The sequence below is a fragment of the Mauremys reevesii genome, linkage group 7 (genome assembly GCF_016161935.1).
Source record: "Mauremys reevesii isolate NIE-2019 linkage group 7, ASM1616193v1, whole genome shotgun sequence".
Classification (NCBI taxonomy): Eukaryota; Metazoa; Chordata; order Testudines; family Geoemydidae; genus Mauremys; species Mauremys reevesii.
In genome coordinates, this window is record NC_052629.1 from 22,672,384 (window position 1) to 22,690,653 (window position 18,270).

An 18,270-nucleotide genomic window follows, 5' to 3' on the forward strand; every position below is an offset into this window, starting at 1 on the left:
CACACCAAGACTAGGACAGAGCACAAAGAATTATTTCTGTACCCTTCCCATACCGGTGAAAGTGAATTACAGCATACAACATGAAAAATTAAAAAATAATCTCTTTCATGTAAAATGTTCCATTTCATAGGTGCTCAATTATTTAAAAAAATAGAATTGGTGTGATTTTACTGGTAGCTTTCTGTTTAAACCAAAATCCAGAACCCCTATCTGTAGTACATCATGGTATTAAGAAGTAAGGGCAGCTAGAGCCATGATAAACTTTTAAAAATAGAGGATAAGGAAAAATATATTATGGCATAAATAATATATGGATACATTTTTTGTGTGCTGGTTACCTTGAAAAGCAGAAACCCAAATTAAGACATCATCAAGTTCTTAAATTCAGCCCTGTTCATCTAAGAAACAGCTCTGTCTTCCTTGTTTCCTTGCTCTCAAGCGTATCTGGTCTTCTCCCCTGTCTTTGCCCTGAGAATTTTGCTTAGCAAACCCTTTAATCCAATGTCATTAAGCTCTGGGTGCATGGTGCTCATGTTCTCAAAACTAACCTGGACTAGTTCAGACAGGCTTGGCCACTAATCTTCCTTGTTCTTGCTCTTGAATATCAAGGAACTTCACACAGGTTTGACTATATCCATTGTCCACTGGAGCCTGCTCATCTGCTAGTCTCCATCATAACTAAAGAGAATGCTTAACCCATACAGTCTTCTTAACGACCATCCAGTTGCTGTTGCTATAGCCAGTCCTATTGAGGTCCCTTGGGCCAGGCCTCTGTTTAACTTTCTGTGCAGAACTTCATATCACACTTTTATATCAAGAATTCATAACATACATTTCATTAACACCTCTGTCATAACAGGGGAGAGTTTAGCCCTATTGAATTCTGCTGCACAGAGCCAGCTGAATTTATGTGCTCAGCTTGACTCTGCAGTCATGGAAACGGATGTAGGTGAGGAAATAGGATGCTTCCCCTCAAGAGCTGCAGCGGATCCTGCTCAATTCCCAAAGGAAGAAGGAACAAACTCTGTTCTTCCAGGCCCCTGGGGATGGCACCAGGGAGGTCCTGCTGAGCTTCCTCAATTTTGTGGGGCTGGGAGCAGATCTCTGAGGTTCTCTCTGGCTGGGGGCAAGTCAGCTGTAAAGAAGCCACTTACTCCAAACAGCAATTCGGGCTGGTTTCTCCAAATTGGAGATGTCAGCACAAGAGGATGGTCCTGTTGGTGCCAAAGATCTCTTCCAATCTCCCTGTCTGCAGAGCTGCTGCAGAGGCATTGTACATCCCCTTTTCTGCCAGCCTAATTGTTCTCAGGATTGGTCAAGCTGATGCAGAGCTCTCATTAATTTATCTCATTTATTGTTTTATTTGTACATCTATTTAAAAAAAAAAAGGCGCGCCCATCTCTTCCTTTAGATGCTCCTTGACAGTCCTTCAAAACATCAGTGAAATAGACCTTTGCTGTAACTCTTCCCCCACCAACATATGCACTGCAAACAACGTACCCCGGTGCAAAAATGTATAAATTTTAAGATATGTTGCCCATGTCTTCCCATTCCCTTATAGCGAGGAAAAACAAATGAGCCAATGCACTCTTTACTTGGCTCTATGGAAACTGAGATTCATTTATTGTAGACAGAAAATTAGGAACAAGACCATTTGAAAGTTTAATTTTTTGCTACTGAGTACAAATCCATATGGATTATAAATAAAAGTGGATAGAGTAGAAATATTGTATTTTTTTGAAGAGTGCCAAGAGAAGCAACAGCTGTGTGCTGTTAAATGGCACAAAATACATTTTATTCATGGATTCATCTTGATAAGATTTCCTAAATTTGTTCACATGTAATTTAATTGTGTACTTCTTATCCTCCTTGCTAATAAGTCTGCTCATTTAGATTGCTGATCCATCATATTAGAAAAATCTGTTTTTAATCAGTATTATAGTTTAATTATGAATTATTAAGGGAAAACCTCTTAGCTTGATTGCTGCAAAGAATATCTGACTCAGAACCAGAGTACTGTGTAGGTTGGAGCTGATCTGGAAAAGGAAATATTTTTCTTAAACATGAGATAGACCTACTATCAGATTCTTTTATGTTGCTGTCTCTCTTAAAACATTTTAAAAGGTCAGCTACACCTCCACACTATGAACTAATTATATAACCTTGTGTTGGCACGGATATTTTGTGACAGCAGCCTTGCAGATAATTCTCTTTTATAACTGAAAATAATAATTTAATTTATTCTTCCCCTCCCCCCAACCTCACTCTCTACTAAAAATCATTGAAAACCAATTATTGATTTAAAATATTGTCATTTTTGTATGTAGAGCTGTATGTTTTCTTTAAAATTATGTTATGTACAATATCTAAGATATTTTTTCATGATAACCCAGGGTTTCACAAATAGCATGTGTTAAACAGAAATAGATATGAAGATTGTTTTTCTCTGCCGTTTATTCCCATGAAATCTGGTGGGACTGATATTAATAGTATAGCTCAGTGATACTCAGACTCAGGCTCACAAGTGGCTCTTTAATGTGTCTCCTTCAGCTTTTTGCAGCACATGATATTAAAACACCGATTTAATTATTAACCAATCAGGATGCTTTTAATATGTTATTAACCAATTGTAGATGATAAAATAATAATACTTGGTCAGTCATTTTGCTGTGAGAATTATATATATAAAAACTAAATATTTCCCCTGTCATACTGTTTAAATATGAATATGTAGTACTATAGTAAATGAAACAATGAATTCACACTACTGTGGCTCTTTTGGGTAATGTTGATCACTAATTTGGCTCCTGAACCACTCTGGTCTGAGTATCACTGGTCTAGCTTCTGAGTCCTATTTAAAGTGCAGTATGTTTGAGGGTTTTTTAAACATAAAATATTTGTTCAACCTGATCATTTTAGCTGTACCTTATAATTGCTGGGCAGAATTATGTGTACATTAATTTTAAATTACTATGCGCAACACAGAGTGAAAATGAAATCATATATAGTACAAAAAATCACCATGTTCTGCTTTAGTTGCTACTAGTATTCCATAAAAATCTCATATTCCTCTTAGAAGCCTTATAGTATATGTAGAGTCCCCCTTGCTCTACATAGGGGGGAGGGATAGCTCAGTGGTTTGAGCATTGGCCTGCTAAACCCAGGGTTGTGAGTTCAATCCTTGAGGAGGCCACTTAGGGATCTGGGGCAAAAACTGGTCCTGCTAGTAAAGGCAGGGGGCTGGCTTCAATGACCTTTCAAGGTCCCTTCCAGTTCTAGGAGATTGGTATATCTCCAATTTTTTTTTATACTCCCTGTCAAGAGAGAAGACCAGAAAATTCATTGTCATCTAATTGTCTTCTTTAGATTCCATTCCTGGCAGAAGGTATTCGAATTCATGGAGAGAAAGTAACTGAAGCACTAAGGCCATTTCATGAGAGAATGGAGGCCTGTTTTAAACAGCTTAAAGAAAAAGTGGAAAAGCAATACGGTATCAGAACAATTGTAAGTTGTCTCCAAACCTGACATTTAAAAAAGAATCTGTTTTTAGAATTGCTGTAATTCACATTTCAGTGATTAAATGAATATATAGAAAAAACAGTTTTAATAGAGGGTGATTAAGAATCTTAAGGGAGTATGTGGTTTTTCATTTTGTTTTGGTGTTGTGGTACTGGTGGCTTTAAACTCATTTTTAGACAGAGGTTTATTTCTCTTAATGTCCCTAAAATGTTCCACGTGGGTAGCTGCACAAAAGTGTAGTGACTTGGCTTGTGTTGCACATCAAATGAGTATCTCTCCTGAGATTAGAATATAATATCTGTCTGGTTTCTAGATTTTTGTCCTGTACTATATGCCTATCCAGAAGGTTGTCTTCTGAAGCATAGTTATATATCAGTGGCTTCAACAGGTATCTTTGTCTGTAACTATGCTAGATGAATAGGTCTACTTGGTTAATTTATCTCTGGACTAGCAATTGTAGTTTAGAGCATGAGACCCAATTAAAGACTTCACTTAAATTGTCAGTGCTTAGGAGAAGTGACCAAATGTCCTAAAAAACATTCAAAAACCCTCATCAACATGACTCCACAGCATAAAAGACTTACCCTAAAATATCAGGATCTATCCTTTGGATAGTCCCTCAAAGTGTTCAAGTTTTAAGGATCTTTTACATAGGTTACAATCTCTAGGAGGTTCTGACATCTTTGAAGCATTCGTTCTTTGAAGTCAAAGGTTCATATCAAGGAATATCAGAGTATCATCACTTCCAAAGCTAGTTCTCAGGCTGTTTTAAATGTTTTTTTTCCAATAAGTCAGGGTCCTGTATCTGCAGATTCTCAGCAGTGACTTGCTGCTCTTAAGTACAAACTGCATCCTTGACTTTACTTGTAAATCTCCTGCTACTATAACTCCAAACTGTATTTCAGAAGACCGGGGCGTGGAGGGAAGAGAAGGGTAGATTGTTCTCTGTGGATGGTCCTCAGTACCGTAATTTGCACTCTCCCAACATGAACAAATCAATCATTTTTGGCCACCCTTCTGCCTCAGCTTCAAGATGCAGCCAGAAATTTTGAAATTCCCTTACACTTTGAACTTTGCTGATTAAAGGCGGGTTAGTTAATAGAGAGGTTTTGTTTTGCTTTAAGACTGAGTGTTGCTGCTTAGTGCAGGGAGTGTTTCAAGTGCTGGCTCTTGTAGCCTGCATGTAGGTTCTTAATTGAGAATGTATTTTGAAAGCCATAAGTGCACTTGGAGATTATGCAAAGCAGGCACATGTTTTATAAATACATTTTTAAAATTCAGTAACATACAAGTAAAGAGTTAGCGTTAACCTTAGGTCTGATTGTGCTGGGATTTGTGTTCTGAAAGTATGTTGAAGGCTTCTGTTCCAACTCTTATGCCTTGTATATTAGTAGCATTGACAGGCTCAGAATCAAAACCTCCATCACCGTTATAAGTATTCTTTAACCTTGTTGTAAGTCTTGGTTAGATTTGTAATGAAAAAGAAAGACTCATATGAAACTTACATCCACTTTACTGTTAAAAAAAAAAACCCAAAATAAATACATGAATGTATTCAGTATTTATCAGAAATATAAGTGAATCTATACCAGTGAGTGAATAAACTCAGATTTTGTCTACTTCTTTATGTTGACCTGCATTGTTTATCTTGGTCCCAAATGGCTAACTAGATTTCAAGCGGTAGTAACCACACAAATAGCTCATGAAAAATGAAATTAAGGGAGAATCTACTTAACAATTTGATAAGATGTAGCAAAATATGATTTGTCTCCAAGAAAGCAAATATCAGAAATTGCTTAAGAGAGTAAATACTTTCCCAGAAATTGTAAAGAATAATTTCAAGCAAGAGAAAATGTATGCTAATAATTGAAACTTTCAGAAAATCCCCCGCAAAAAAACAGTATATTTGTAAGGTTGCACAAATGCATTTCCTATCAACAAGACCATTAAAAATAAGGAAAATTGCCAGTTGAAGAAACATTAGCTTCTACACTGTTCTGCAGGCAGTCCAGCTTGCCAGTGTATGCTTCTGGTTCCCAAGTTACCTGGCTGCAATCTGTACTCCAACTCTGGCTTCCTGCCTAGTTCTGTGGCATACTGTAGGAAGCATGCATGGTAATCCAGCTAACTCCCCATCAGAAGGAAGGGCAAGGAGACAAAACAAAATATTGAATGCCTGGCTGCAGCAGAATGGCAAATTCCATGGTGAAATGTTGACTCCTGTGGAGCTTGGAAAAATGTCAGATTCCACTGCTGGCACCTCCTGCTGGTTGCTCTGGGAATTAGTTCAGTCCTAGCTGTGCAGCACCCTCAGCAGGTGGTGTCCCACCCATTGCCTGCTCTGGTGGGCTGTCTGGGACCCGCGTTGCTCCCTGGCTTGCAGCGTCCTCTTCTGGACACAGCCCTCCGGCTGTGCCCAACTTTGTTCTCTCCCCTTCCGGGGCTAATGGCAGTCCTTCGGCTTGCACCTGCCTCAGTGGCCAACCACAACCCAATGTCTAGCCCCTCACCTTAGGGCAAGTTGCAGTCTGTATTGGCCACACTCCTCCGCAGCCAGGTGCAGTGCAAGGGGAAAGGTGGGGGACCCAGGCCCACCCACTACTCTGGGTCCTGACCCAGGGATCCTCTAGTGGCAGCCTCTCTCTGCCCTCCTTCTCTCCCCTTGTACGACTATCTTCCCTGGGCCACTTCCCCTTTGGCCCCTTGCACCTTCTCGGGCCTTCTAGTCAGGGGCCGCAGGCTGGCAGGTCACAGGTGGGAGCCCCTCTCTCTGCTCCTCTGAGCCGGCCCACCACTGCTCTGTCCAAGGTCTTACCTCAGCAGCCAGTCCTTCTCCCTTGCTAGTCAGAGAGAGACTGCCCTCTCCTTTGCTAGGCAGCCTTTATATAGGGCCCAGCCTGGCCCTGATTGGCTGCCTCTTTCTTTGCCCTGATTGGCTCTCCACAGGCCTTTGCTGACTGGCTGCCGGTCATATGAGTTATAATATCAGGCAGTCTGCGTACTTAGACAGAAGTCTCTGCAGTGGTTTACGTTTGGTTCATGTTTTGAAGGTTATCTCTGCAACCATAAGGGCTAGAGCCGTAATTATTCTGAATTTGGAGCATGATTCTGCAGTATTGGGTGAATTCCAGAGCTGCAGAATTACAGAATAAACAGGGCTCCCTCTATGCCATATTTGAACTTTAATCCTACCTTAAAGGTCCATAAAATCAGACAGGAGCTCCCAACAGGTCTGAGATTTTGGGTAGCCCTTACCAGAGGCAGCACAAGATGTGTTTCATGAATCCCACCCCACTGCACAGTGCAAACCCGTGAAAGAGCTAGCCACCATCTAGTCCTTAGTGAATAGCGATTGAAACACTAATAGGAAAATTTTGCAAAGAAGTCTGTTGAAGGTTAATTCTAGGGTGATTCCACCGCTAGAAAGAGCAGCCTAACATTATGTCCCTTGTATGAAAAAGACAAACCATAATTCATGGAATGTGTAATCTAAACATATTATATCCAAGATTCAGTGCACCAAATTCTGATTGCAGTTACAATGGATGTACAGCACTGTATGTCCAGTGATGGTGCTACTCCAGATTGCCACTTGTGTAACTGCGATTTCTGTTATTACTGGGGATCACACAGGTGCTTAGATTGTGTATTTTAAACACACTAAGTCAGAATCTTTGCTGTGCCAGATTTCCACTGGGCACAGTAGAGTGGGACAACAGGGATCTGGTTATAGCTCTCTGATTCTTTGATCAGTGCCAATGTAGCTTAGAGCATGCTGGGCCAGGTGCCAACAGTCCCCAAGAGAACAGATGCCAGCTGAAGATAGCAAGAACACAACACACGCTAGACACACCAACTCTCTGCCCCGACTAAACATCCTATTCTCGGAGTCTGTGGGATGAGAGGCATGAGAGCCAGTGCACTAGGGGAGCAGAATGGGCTAATGAATTTGACTATGACAGCCCTGACTTCAGAAACTCCTTTTCAGATCCTTCTATAGTGGTGATATTTTTTAAGGTAATGGCATATTTAGAGAAGAGAGAAATCATATCTGAAGCTTACCAGCCTTGATAGTGTCCTTGTAAATGTTTTTCCTTTTATGGTCCTTAAATCCCTGCTTGATATGTTTGATGCACTGTGCCTCTAAATAGTAATTTATTCCCAAGAAAAAACGAGATATTGGCATTAACTATACTTATGTGTCACTTGCTTCAGTCATATACATTAACATTGTCAAAGAGACAACTGGAAAGTCAGACCCAGTTGGTGTTATCTTGCTAGTGTCACTCTGATCCGCTACTAAGAATTGATGGAATTTTATCACTTCTGTCTTTCTTGTACAAAGCCAACTTAGCAGTAGTTGACAGCGTGGAAAAGCTACCTGTGACTAAACAGCAGGAGATTCTTATTTTTGTCTGAAAGAGTTCAATTATTTTATGCATATATCAGTTATTAATGACTAACAAAGCTTGTATAAATATTCAGAACTATGAAAGAGCATCTGCATAAAAAACAACATTTAAATATTTCCTTCTCAACCTAGATTTCACTCTGTGAAAGTGGTTCTGTTAACATATCATATTCGTGGTTTTTTAAAACTTTGGCTCATTATTGCTGTTACTCAGTCTTGGAGTACACTAGGGTACCAGTAGCATGCATGTGCACCCCAACTCGGAGAAAACTGTAGGTACTTCAAGGCATTGTAGGCATTGTAGGTGCTGGTAGCCCTGGTGAGTCCCAGTAACCATTCAGACACATGGCTAAGGGAAAGGTTATTTTTTCTGGAAGTGGCAGGAAAGGGAAAGATTGCAAATACCCTCGGAATGGAGGCTTAATAGTTACCGTGCAAAGTGTGCAATAATGGTAAATGTTTCAGTCCCTAGGGGGCAGGCCAATTGAGAATTGGGGTTCTCCAGGCCTACTAGTGCCTGAGGTGCCCTCACCAGTCCAGTCTCTGGTCAAAGCAAATAGGACTTTACAGATTTCCAAGCCAGGCTCAGTTAGTGTCTATCATTGGGGCCCCTCTGCAATGGCTCCCTGCCAACCACTGCTGCTCCCCCATAAATCCCACACAAGCCTGCACCCAGGTCTTGTCTGGCAGTCACAGCCTCTTCCACAGGTGGCTCTCCATATTGTTCCTGTTTTCAACTTCTCTCCAGCTTCCTGTTTCCATGTGGCCACTTCTTCAGCTGACCTCAGCTCCTCGCTTCCCTGCAGCCACTGCTTCCAACCACAGCCCAGCCACTTCCTGGTTCAGGGCCTTTCCCCTTACCTGGCCAGAAGAATGGGAAGTACAGTGGGTGAGGAGGAGTTATAGTCCCCTGCCTTGCAGAGCCATACCTGTGTTTAAAATTAAGCATATGCTTAAGTACTTTCCTGAATCAGGGCCTAACTGTTTGCTTTTTCTCCTTAAATATATCTAGTAACAGTATCTGTGTTGTTATAGATTATTTGTAACTGAAATAGCATAAAATTCTAAGTGGAAAAGAAGCATTTAACCATTCAGCATTACATGATAATGACTCACTAATTTCAGGTTGTGTTCTAAAAGGACTAAGATCATATTTTTCTTTGTTGTAGCCCTCAAGTTTGGATGATAGACGAGGCAGTCGGCCAAGGTCTATGGTTAGATCATTCACAATGCCTTCATCTTCAAGACCGTTATCTGTTGCATCAGTATCATCAGTATCATCGGACAGTACCCCTTCCAGACCTGGCTCTGATGGGTAAGTAAGGTATAACAATTAAGAGCTTGTAATTGTGGAGAAAGATTCAGCATGCAAATCCTTACTGGGTTGTGAGAAGCCATCAGCACCTAGAAATCTCTTTAATTACAAATGTATAGTATAGTGCATGTGTTATCTTAATTCTTTGTTTTATAAAATTACCAATATGAGCAACTAAAACTCAAGTACATTTCTTCTGAGCAAATTGTTTCTATACTGAAAGCATTTTTGGGTATGCACATGGGGAGACATGGGTCTTATTAGAAATTTGGCATTTTAGAAAATTCTTTCAGCAGTGATACTTACATCTCTACCACTGAGAAGAAAGCTTTGTTTTTTAACAAATACTATCATTTCTTAAAAGAACCTTGTTTTTCTCAATGCTGATTTCGAGATACACTATTTGATTTTTATTAGGGCTGTTGATTGATCGCAGTTAACTGACAGAATTAACTCAAAAAAATTAAATTGCGTTTAATTGCACTGGTTTTAATTGCAGTTTAAATTGCACTGTTAAACAATACAATACCAATTGAAATTTATTAAACATTTTGGATGTTTTTCTACATTTTCAAATGTATTGATTTCAAGTACATCAATGTGTTCAGTTACAACACAGAATACAAAGTGTACACTGCTCACTTTATTAGTTTTACTACAAATATTTACACTATAAATATGATTAAAGAAATAGCATTTTTCAATTCACCTCATACGAGTATTATAGTGCAATCTCTTTATCATGAAAGCACAACTTAAAAATGTAGATTTTTTTTGTTACATAACTACGCTCAAGAACGAAACAACGTTAAACTTTAGAGCCTACAAGTCCACTGAGTCCTACTTCTTGTGCAGCCAATCGCTAAGAGAAACAAGTTTGTTTACATTTATAGGAGATAATGCTGCCTGCTTCTTACTTACAATGTCACCTGAAAGTGAGAACAGACATTCACATGGCACTTTTGTAGCTGGCATTGCAAGGTATTTATGTGCCAGATGTGCTAAACATTCATATGCCCCTTCATGCTTTGTCCACCAGGTGTAGATTGGAGTAAGGCAGGGTTTAGCTGCCAAAAAGTGAAGCTTTGCAGTAGGATTGCTCTTCATCGGCAGAAAATGACTTAAAAGAAAACTATATATCCATACAAAGCTAGTGGGGAAACTGGCTGTGTGCTTCCATCGTAAAAGTGTCATTCTCTTTGTTTCTCACGCCTCACGTTACTTTTTCCATTTCTGCATATTTGGTTCTTATCTCTCCCCCTTCAAGCTTTTTACAATTTTGCCTCTCTTTCAGCTTTTTCCATTTTGCACCTCTACTCCAGCTCTGCCATTGTACATACCATTTGGCAGGCTTTATGTTTGAGGTGGGGGCGGGGTACGCATGTTGCAGACAGTTTGTCTGGGATTACAGTTTTCCTTTGTTCTCCTCCTCCAGTCCGTTTCCTTTTTAATCCTGCTTCATAGAGGTTGTGCAATTCAGAAGAAAGCTCTATAATGCAAGTCATCTTCCTTGTGTGAGCTTTTTACACATGGAACTATTACAAAGAATTAAAGTTACAATTTTCTTTTATAGTCATGTAGGTTGGCCTGCCCCTTCCCCTGAAGTCAGCTGTATGTGTGAATTCAATTGAGCCTGAACAGAAAAGTGAAACCAACAAGGCTCATTTTGCAGCTCAGCACAGCTCAGCTGACACAGTGAACCAAGCAGCAAGGCAGTTGTAATAAATATCATGATAACCTTCTGGATACACTTCATCACCAGAAAAAAGAACTTAGTTTTGAAACTCACAATAGGGCCTGATCCAAGGCTCACTGAAATTAATGGGAGTTTTTCAATTTATTTTAATGGACATTAACTCAGGCTCATAGTGCCTTGGAAGGTTGAACATACCTATAGCTCAATATGCACAAAGACCTTTGTCTCACTTTTGTCAGGCTGTACATCTGTCATCTTCTGAGTTGCAATCAGACCCGTGAGAAGTTGTATCACCACTTGTCCTGAGTGCCGTAAATGCTCTGTGCTGTAGCTCCTTGTCTGGACACTCCCAATAAGCATACAAAATGCACTAGTGTCTGTGTGCTGTGCAACCCTGGTTCAGCAGTCTGACCCCAGTAGCCTACTTACAACACAACAGCCCCATCCTCATCTTGACCATCCTTGGTTACTAACTGCAGGGTGACCCCAACAGGCCCCCAGTCCCTAATTTCCCCAAAACCATCTATCCTGAACTGTCCGGCCCTCTCCTGGAATACTGAGACTTAATAATATCTGTTGCTCCTTTAAAGAGACAGAAGCACAGCAACTTGTTACCTTAACTGAACTTAACATTCACCTCAATACAAACACAACACTGGGTTGGTTTAGATTAAAAGTAAAACAAGTTTATTAATAAAGAGAGGTTTTAAGTGAGTTCAAGTACAAGGGATAAAGACAAAATGGTTACGAGCAAATAAAAGGAAAATATTCTGCCTAGTGGCTAAGACTTAACTAAATAAGCTACAGCCTTGGTACAAGGTAGATTTCTTACCAATCTTTCTCCTTTCCGTGATGGATTTTTAGTTAGGACCTTGGGCTTGTGCATTTTAGGAACATAATTCTAGCACATATCCATAACTTTTTGTACACACCCTGTACATACGTCATGCAAGACTATTAATGATCAGTGAGTTGTTAGTTTTCCAGTGATATCCTACATGACGCCTTTTAGATACAGCAGCGAAGAGTCCTGTGGCACCTTATAGACTAACAGACGTATTGGAGCATGAGCTTTCGTGGGTGAATACCCACTTCGTCGGATACATATTATCGTATGTTAGTATTCTGAGTTTCCATTCTTTGGAAATACTGTAACATAGTAAATATGAATAATCCTGCCTGTAATACTTATTGCGTATTTCTTTGTCACTGTAAAAATATGGCCTGCAAGCACCTCCTGCTGGCCAGGTGCATGCCTGTACTCTGTTTTTGTGGTACCCTCCACCAGCAGTTTCTCTTTTCAGATGGATTTTCAGTGACTCTGCCCTGTGGCTGAGTCACACTCAATCTATATGTGAAACAAATAGAAAATAAACCCCTTCTGGGGTAACACAGTCCAACAAATGTTTAGCCCCCCCACGCCACCCCAAGGTCCTCTGCCCCATCTCTGGTCCTGTTTGAGCATTTTCCCCCTTCTTGGGATTCGCACAAAACTAGTTGCCTCCTCGGCCCTTTGCCACTCAGCCTGTGGCTGGTGGAGGGATCTGGCCCTACCCACTACTCCAGGTCCTAACCCAGAGACCCTACAACTAGTAGCCACCTGCTGCTTCCTTCGCTAGTGTCTACTGCTGCATTCCTTGGGCTGCTTACCACTCTGTCTCATCAGCTTCTTGGGTCCTTGGCCTGTTCCCTGTTTAAGTAGGGTCTCTCCCAAGTCCCCTTGCTGAGAGACTCCATAACACTCTCTTCCATGTTCTCTCAGGGTTCTTTCTCACAGGCCCTTCACCTCATGAGCTTATAACAGCCTCTGGCCCTTCTTGTCAAGTCTCTCTCTCCTAGGCCTCTATGCTTGAAGAGCTTCACAGTCCTATCCCTTCTTAGGCAGGGTTTCTTCCCATTCTCCGTACGTAGAATCTCCCAGCCTTCCACTACTTCTCATCCCAGCCAACAACTGCTCTGTCCAGCTGCTGCAGCTTCCTCAACCAGCCAGGAACATCGCACTTCTTCCTCTGGCTTCAGCCAGCAACTGAGCTGTCCAGGCCCTGCAACTCCTTTTATAGGAGCCTTCCCTTCAGCCTCTCTAGGCCGCTTGGATGACCCCACTCTATTGCCTTTTTTTCTGTGGCAGGGTGTGGTAGGACTGCAGGGTCTTCCCGATGGCCTCAAAGGGCCTGGTACACCCCATCACAGTCACTGTCACAGTGACTGTGATGGGGTGTACCAGGCCCTTTGAGGCCATCGGGAAGACCCTGCAGACCTACCACACCTACCATTATGCAAATATAATCCTTGATTCTACACTGGAAACCTCTAGTACACAACCCTGAGCCTTTGAACCTCAGATAACATCAGTGGATTTCACAAGGTCAGTGAGAGGTCCTTGAGAGGACCACGAGTGAGAGGTCACTAGTGATCTCAATGCAGGATCAGAGCCTACAGATGCAGGCATCATAGCTCAGTATATAGTTTTCTTCCTTCTGAAGAAAGCTTTCTTATAAAGAAGATTGACTTTGTATCACACAGTTTGTCTTTTGCCATGTGATAATTTTAATTTGTTTTTATAAATTCTTTAATATAATGTTTAACCTAGGTTGTGTTCTTTTCATCTTTCATAAGATCAAATACATATCAAAATAATTTTTAGTCTGAAATTTATCTTTTTTAAGCTAATTTTGTAGGAAAATTTACCTGTTACGCTGCACATTATACATGGAAAAACTAGCCCCAAAGGAGTCATAGTATGTTTAGATCTTTAATTTCCTGGAAATTTAAGCCAATGGACTCAAAACAGAAAAAAATCATTGGAATATTCCTTAGAGTTTTGCTTGGCATATTTAAATAATAAAATTAAAAAACATGTTTAAATATTGAATTGTTTATTATTTTCTTTTAAAAGTTCATTTAAAAAGTTCATTAAAACCCTAAAGGCTTCTGCTGTGCAGTTGAAGCAAAACATAGTCAACTGTGAAGGGTAAAAATTGTATCTTTTCAAAGAGAGGTTATGATAGTAGGGTACCAGCCTTGCATATATTCACACACTCAAAATACATGTCTGTTTTCCAAATGCCTGAGGTTTGTACCGTTCCAGTTATGAAAATTCATCTACTATTCAGAAATCAACCTTGCCCTTAGTTATTGGCAGTAAAAAAATGAATCTAAAGACTTTCACTAACTTGTTATCCTTCAATCTTTTTTATAGCATCAGAAGCTTGGAATTGCTCTCTTATCCTCATAGTACAGTGTATGCACATACATCATGATCTGTAGATATATGCATACACATCATACATATAACATACACATACACATCTAATCACATACGTACATATTATGCATTATGTTATTATACATGCAGCTGGTAGCACTGTTTATTATTAAGGCTGCCTGACACTTCCCATTATAAACCGTATTTTCAGTTGCTTATAACTTTGCCAACCTTTAACCCATATGGGTTGAGTTTTCCATGCCAGATGTCTGCCTCAGGTGGAATTTTCTTTGGAAGATTTCAGCTGAAACAGTTCAGATTCCTGAAAACGAAACTATGGAAAAATGCATTGTTATGCCCATGTAAAAAAAAATCCGGGGACCTTTTCCTTGACAATCTCTAATGCATCTATGCTTTGGAGCAGGGACTAAAAATTTGGCAAGAAGGTGAGTCTTTTGCTGTCCCTGTGAAGATCCACCCATCCCAAGTTGGCCAAGTTATAAGCCTTTGAAAAATCGCATTTTGCACATGTGTAGTAAACACTTGCTAGACTGCAGCTAAATTTCCCAAAGATTCCTTCTGTACTGGGCATGCTCTAGCCTTGGGCAAAGCAAGAATTTCCCTGCAATTGCAGCAGCTCTGAGCTATTGTGGGTTGTCCTGGGTCCAGGTTTGGGCACCTGAACTAAGAACAGGCATTTTGGGTTCAAGGCGAGCCGACAGGGAACCAGTTAGTCAAACCTCAAAACCATTGCACTGGACATTTTCCTTCCAGCTCTAGTCACTATACACTTTCCAACTTCTGCAAAAAATGAAGCAGGGGGCAAACAGACAACAGCCTCCATCCATGCATAACCATAGTTCGTACCCAGAGCAGGTCTGTCCTGAGTACTGAATGAGGCAGGAGTCCTGCGGAGAAAATAGTATGTGATTGTGTAATTAGGGGCTCTTGTCATAATGCACATGCACAGGGGTGCCGAATTAAGGTTGCAGGTGCAACATCAGTTCTGGCATTTCCTAACTTTTCAGTGCTTGACTTTGCAACCTTAAAATAATCTGTTAATGTACCTTTTTGTGGACATGTATACACAGTATGCATATGTATATGATCCTGTAAAGTAGTGGTTTTCAAACTAGGGCCGCTGCTTGTTCAGGGAAAGCCCCTGGCGGGCCGGGCTGGTTTGTTTACCTGCCACGTCAGCAGGTTCAGCCGATCGCGGCTCCCACTGGCCACGGTTCACTGCTCCAGGTAAATGGGGGCTGCGGGAAGCGGCGCAGGCTGAGGGACGTGCTGGCCACCCTTCCCGCAACCCTCATTGGCCTGGAGCGGCGAACCATGGCCAGTGGGAACCGCGATCGGCCGAACCTGCGGATATGGCAGGTAAACAAACTGGCCCGGCCCACCAAGGGCTTTCCCTGAACAAGCGGCGGCCCTAGTTTGAGAACCACTGCTGTAAAATTTATGTACAAGTACTGCCTGTGTGTACGTGTGGCATACGCATATTCATGAAGTAGAACTTCATCAATTTGCATTATGATCATTTGTGAATTACTAAGATTTGCAGTGAATGAGGCAGACTGTACACGGGTAGTGGATGATGGTGTGATCTATAAATGTGATGATACATAAACACACAGAGAGATGCTTATCCAGTATGTGTGACCATCTAATAGTAAATTTACCTCAGAACTGGGAGGTACACAGTACTGTTCATTAACAGTTCTGTATTAAATTTTAGCATGAGACAATTACAGTTTGTCATTATATTCTATCCCAGTTGTGATAATGAGCCTTACTTGGTTAACAAAAGATCTCTGGACTAAAATTATTCTGTTGTTGGGAAGTTGGAAAATTAAAAGTTGTTGTTTGACAATAATATTTCATTGGTCTAAATAAACCAAATTTTCCTTCAGGTTTGTGCTTGAACCTCTTCTGCCAAAAAAGATGCATTCTAAGTCTCAAGATAAGTTGGACAAGGATGACCTAGATAAAGATAAGAAGGAAAAGAAGAAGGAAAAAAGGAACAGCAAACACCAAGAGATATTTGATAAAGAGTTGAAATCTACAGATATTTCTCTGCAACAATCTGAAGCAGTGATCCTTTCAGAAACGGTAATGTTAACAAACAGTTTTATTTAATTGTGGGCAATAACTCAGACATTTTTTACAATACAGAAGGGTCATTTTGACAGTTCATTTTGTTTTTAGACTTAAAATAACTCTGAGAAAAAAAATGTATACTCTTTAAAACTTTCATTAGTGTACCAAAAGTAGATATTTTACTAAACAAAAAGAACAGAATAATGGTATTTCGTATAGACTTTCTGTAAGATTTTTATATGTGGCCTTTTGAAAAATACAATAGTTGATAAAATTAAAGAAAATTCAGTTGCACCATTCATAGCAGGGATTCTTCTAGTTGCTGGTCATGTGAGATTCTGATGGTTCTTCCATGTGGTTTCAGTTATCTTCTGCAAGATATAGTTGGTGGATATATTCTGCACCAAAAAAATTAAAAATTCCATGTACCATATTTTAAATTCTGCATAGTTAATTTGTCAAAATAACACTATGTATAATCACCCCAGTTTCTGTTATTAAGTTAACAATGAGGGAAATGGATTTTTTATGTCTTCCTTCCATGGCCTCTCATCCCAAGAGCACTGCCGAATATTGGAGAGGACAGATCCAGGTTGGTTATACTTGCACTGGTCTAGACATTGCAGTCCTCATTCTCAGAGCTTCTGGTCCTTTTCAGAGATCAAGATTCACAGTCAATGGAAATCTTTAAATCAAGACTGACTATCTTTTTCTAAAAGATATGCTTTAGTTCAAACATAAATTAATTCAGGGAAGTCCTGTGGCCAGCCTCCGCTATACAAGAGGTCAGACTAGACCAGTGGTTCTCAAACTTTTGTACTGGTGACCCCTTTCGCATAGCAAGCCTCTGAGTGCAACCCCCTTTATAAATTAAAAACACTTTTTTATATATTTAACACCATTATAAATGTTGGATGCAAAGCAGGGTTTGGTGTGGAGCCTGACAGCTCGCAACCCCCCATGTAATAACGTTGTGATCCCCTGAGGCGTCCCGACCCCCAGTTTGAGAACCCCTGGACTAGACAATCACAATGGTTCCTTCTGGCCTTCTAGTCTACAAATCTCTTCCCCAAGTCGAGAACTGTAGTCCCAGTAGATAATCTCACGTGGCAGCATGGATGCTGTGCTTCTAAGGCATGTCCTGTGCTTGTCTACAGAGATTGAGGCAGTCCTGTTGGAGTCCAGAATGCCTTTCAATAGGAGGTGATATGCTGTCAAATGGAACTTGAAAAAGTTTCTGCTGGAGACAGGAACCTTGACCTTGTTTCTTGTCTAATTCCAATTATGTTGGACTTCCTCTTGACTCTGAAATCTCAACTATCCCTAGCAACTACTAACTTTTACTTATCTGCTTTTTCTATCTACCATGTCCCTGAGAAAAGGATCAGAATGTTTACATTTTAAAAGGTCTAAGAAACAGATGCCCTCTACCTGAAAGCCTACTGGACCTTGGAACTTGAATTTAACCAAACTTCTGGGAGGGAGCTTTGAACTCATTAAAAAACCTGTATTCACTCTCTCAGAATGTTTCAGTCTTAGTTGTCATCACCTCTGCCAGGAAGGTTTAAGACATACAGTGCTTTAAAGCCGACCCAACTTTTATCCTTTTCCACAAAGATAAGGTGGTACTTAGATTCACTCCAGATTTCTCATTCTCAGAGTGATTGTGTATGCCCTCTAAGGGCTTCTCTACACTTTAAAAGCTACAGCAGCATAGCTGCACTGATGGTGGCTACGTCAGCTTAACTATGCCACTGAGGGGTGTGGATTTTTCACACGCTTGAGTGACATAGTTAAGTCAGCTTAATTTTCTAGTGTAGACCAGGCCTAAGTGCCCGCTACTGTTCAAAAATATTTTGAGGCTAGACACGCAACTCCTGCTGTGTCTATAGAGGCAGCAAGTGTAGAAAACAGAAATACTCCTGGCAAGTAACCTCCATTTTCCCCCTTATATAGTATATTGCTCACATTTTTCTTTTCTTAGCTTCAGGCCACTACTCCATGTTCTACCATCTACTAAGAGT

At 40.6% G+C, this 18,270-nt stretch overlaps 1 protein-coding gene across 2 annotated transcripts in view; it reads left to right on the plus strand.

The window, feature by feature from the left end:
• DOCK1 (dedicator of cytokinesis 1) overlaps window positions 1-18,270 on the plus strand; it is a 521,945-nt gene that overhangs the window by 474,595 nt on the left and 29,080 nt on the right. For both annotated transcript variants that reach the window (XM_039480741.1, XM_039480742.1), the window contains exons 47-49: window positions 3,367-3,504; window positions 9,100-9,245; window positions 16,060-16,258. In XM_039480741.1, the coding sequence (XP_039336675.1) occupies window positions 3,367-3,504; window positions 9,100-9,245; window positions 16,060-16,258 (483 nt within the window). The remainder of the gene's footprint in view (window positions 1-3,366; window positions 3,505-9,099; window positions 9,246-16,059; window positions 16,259-18,270) is intronic.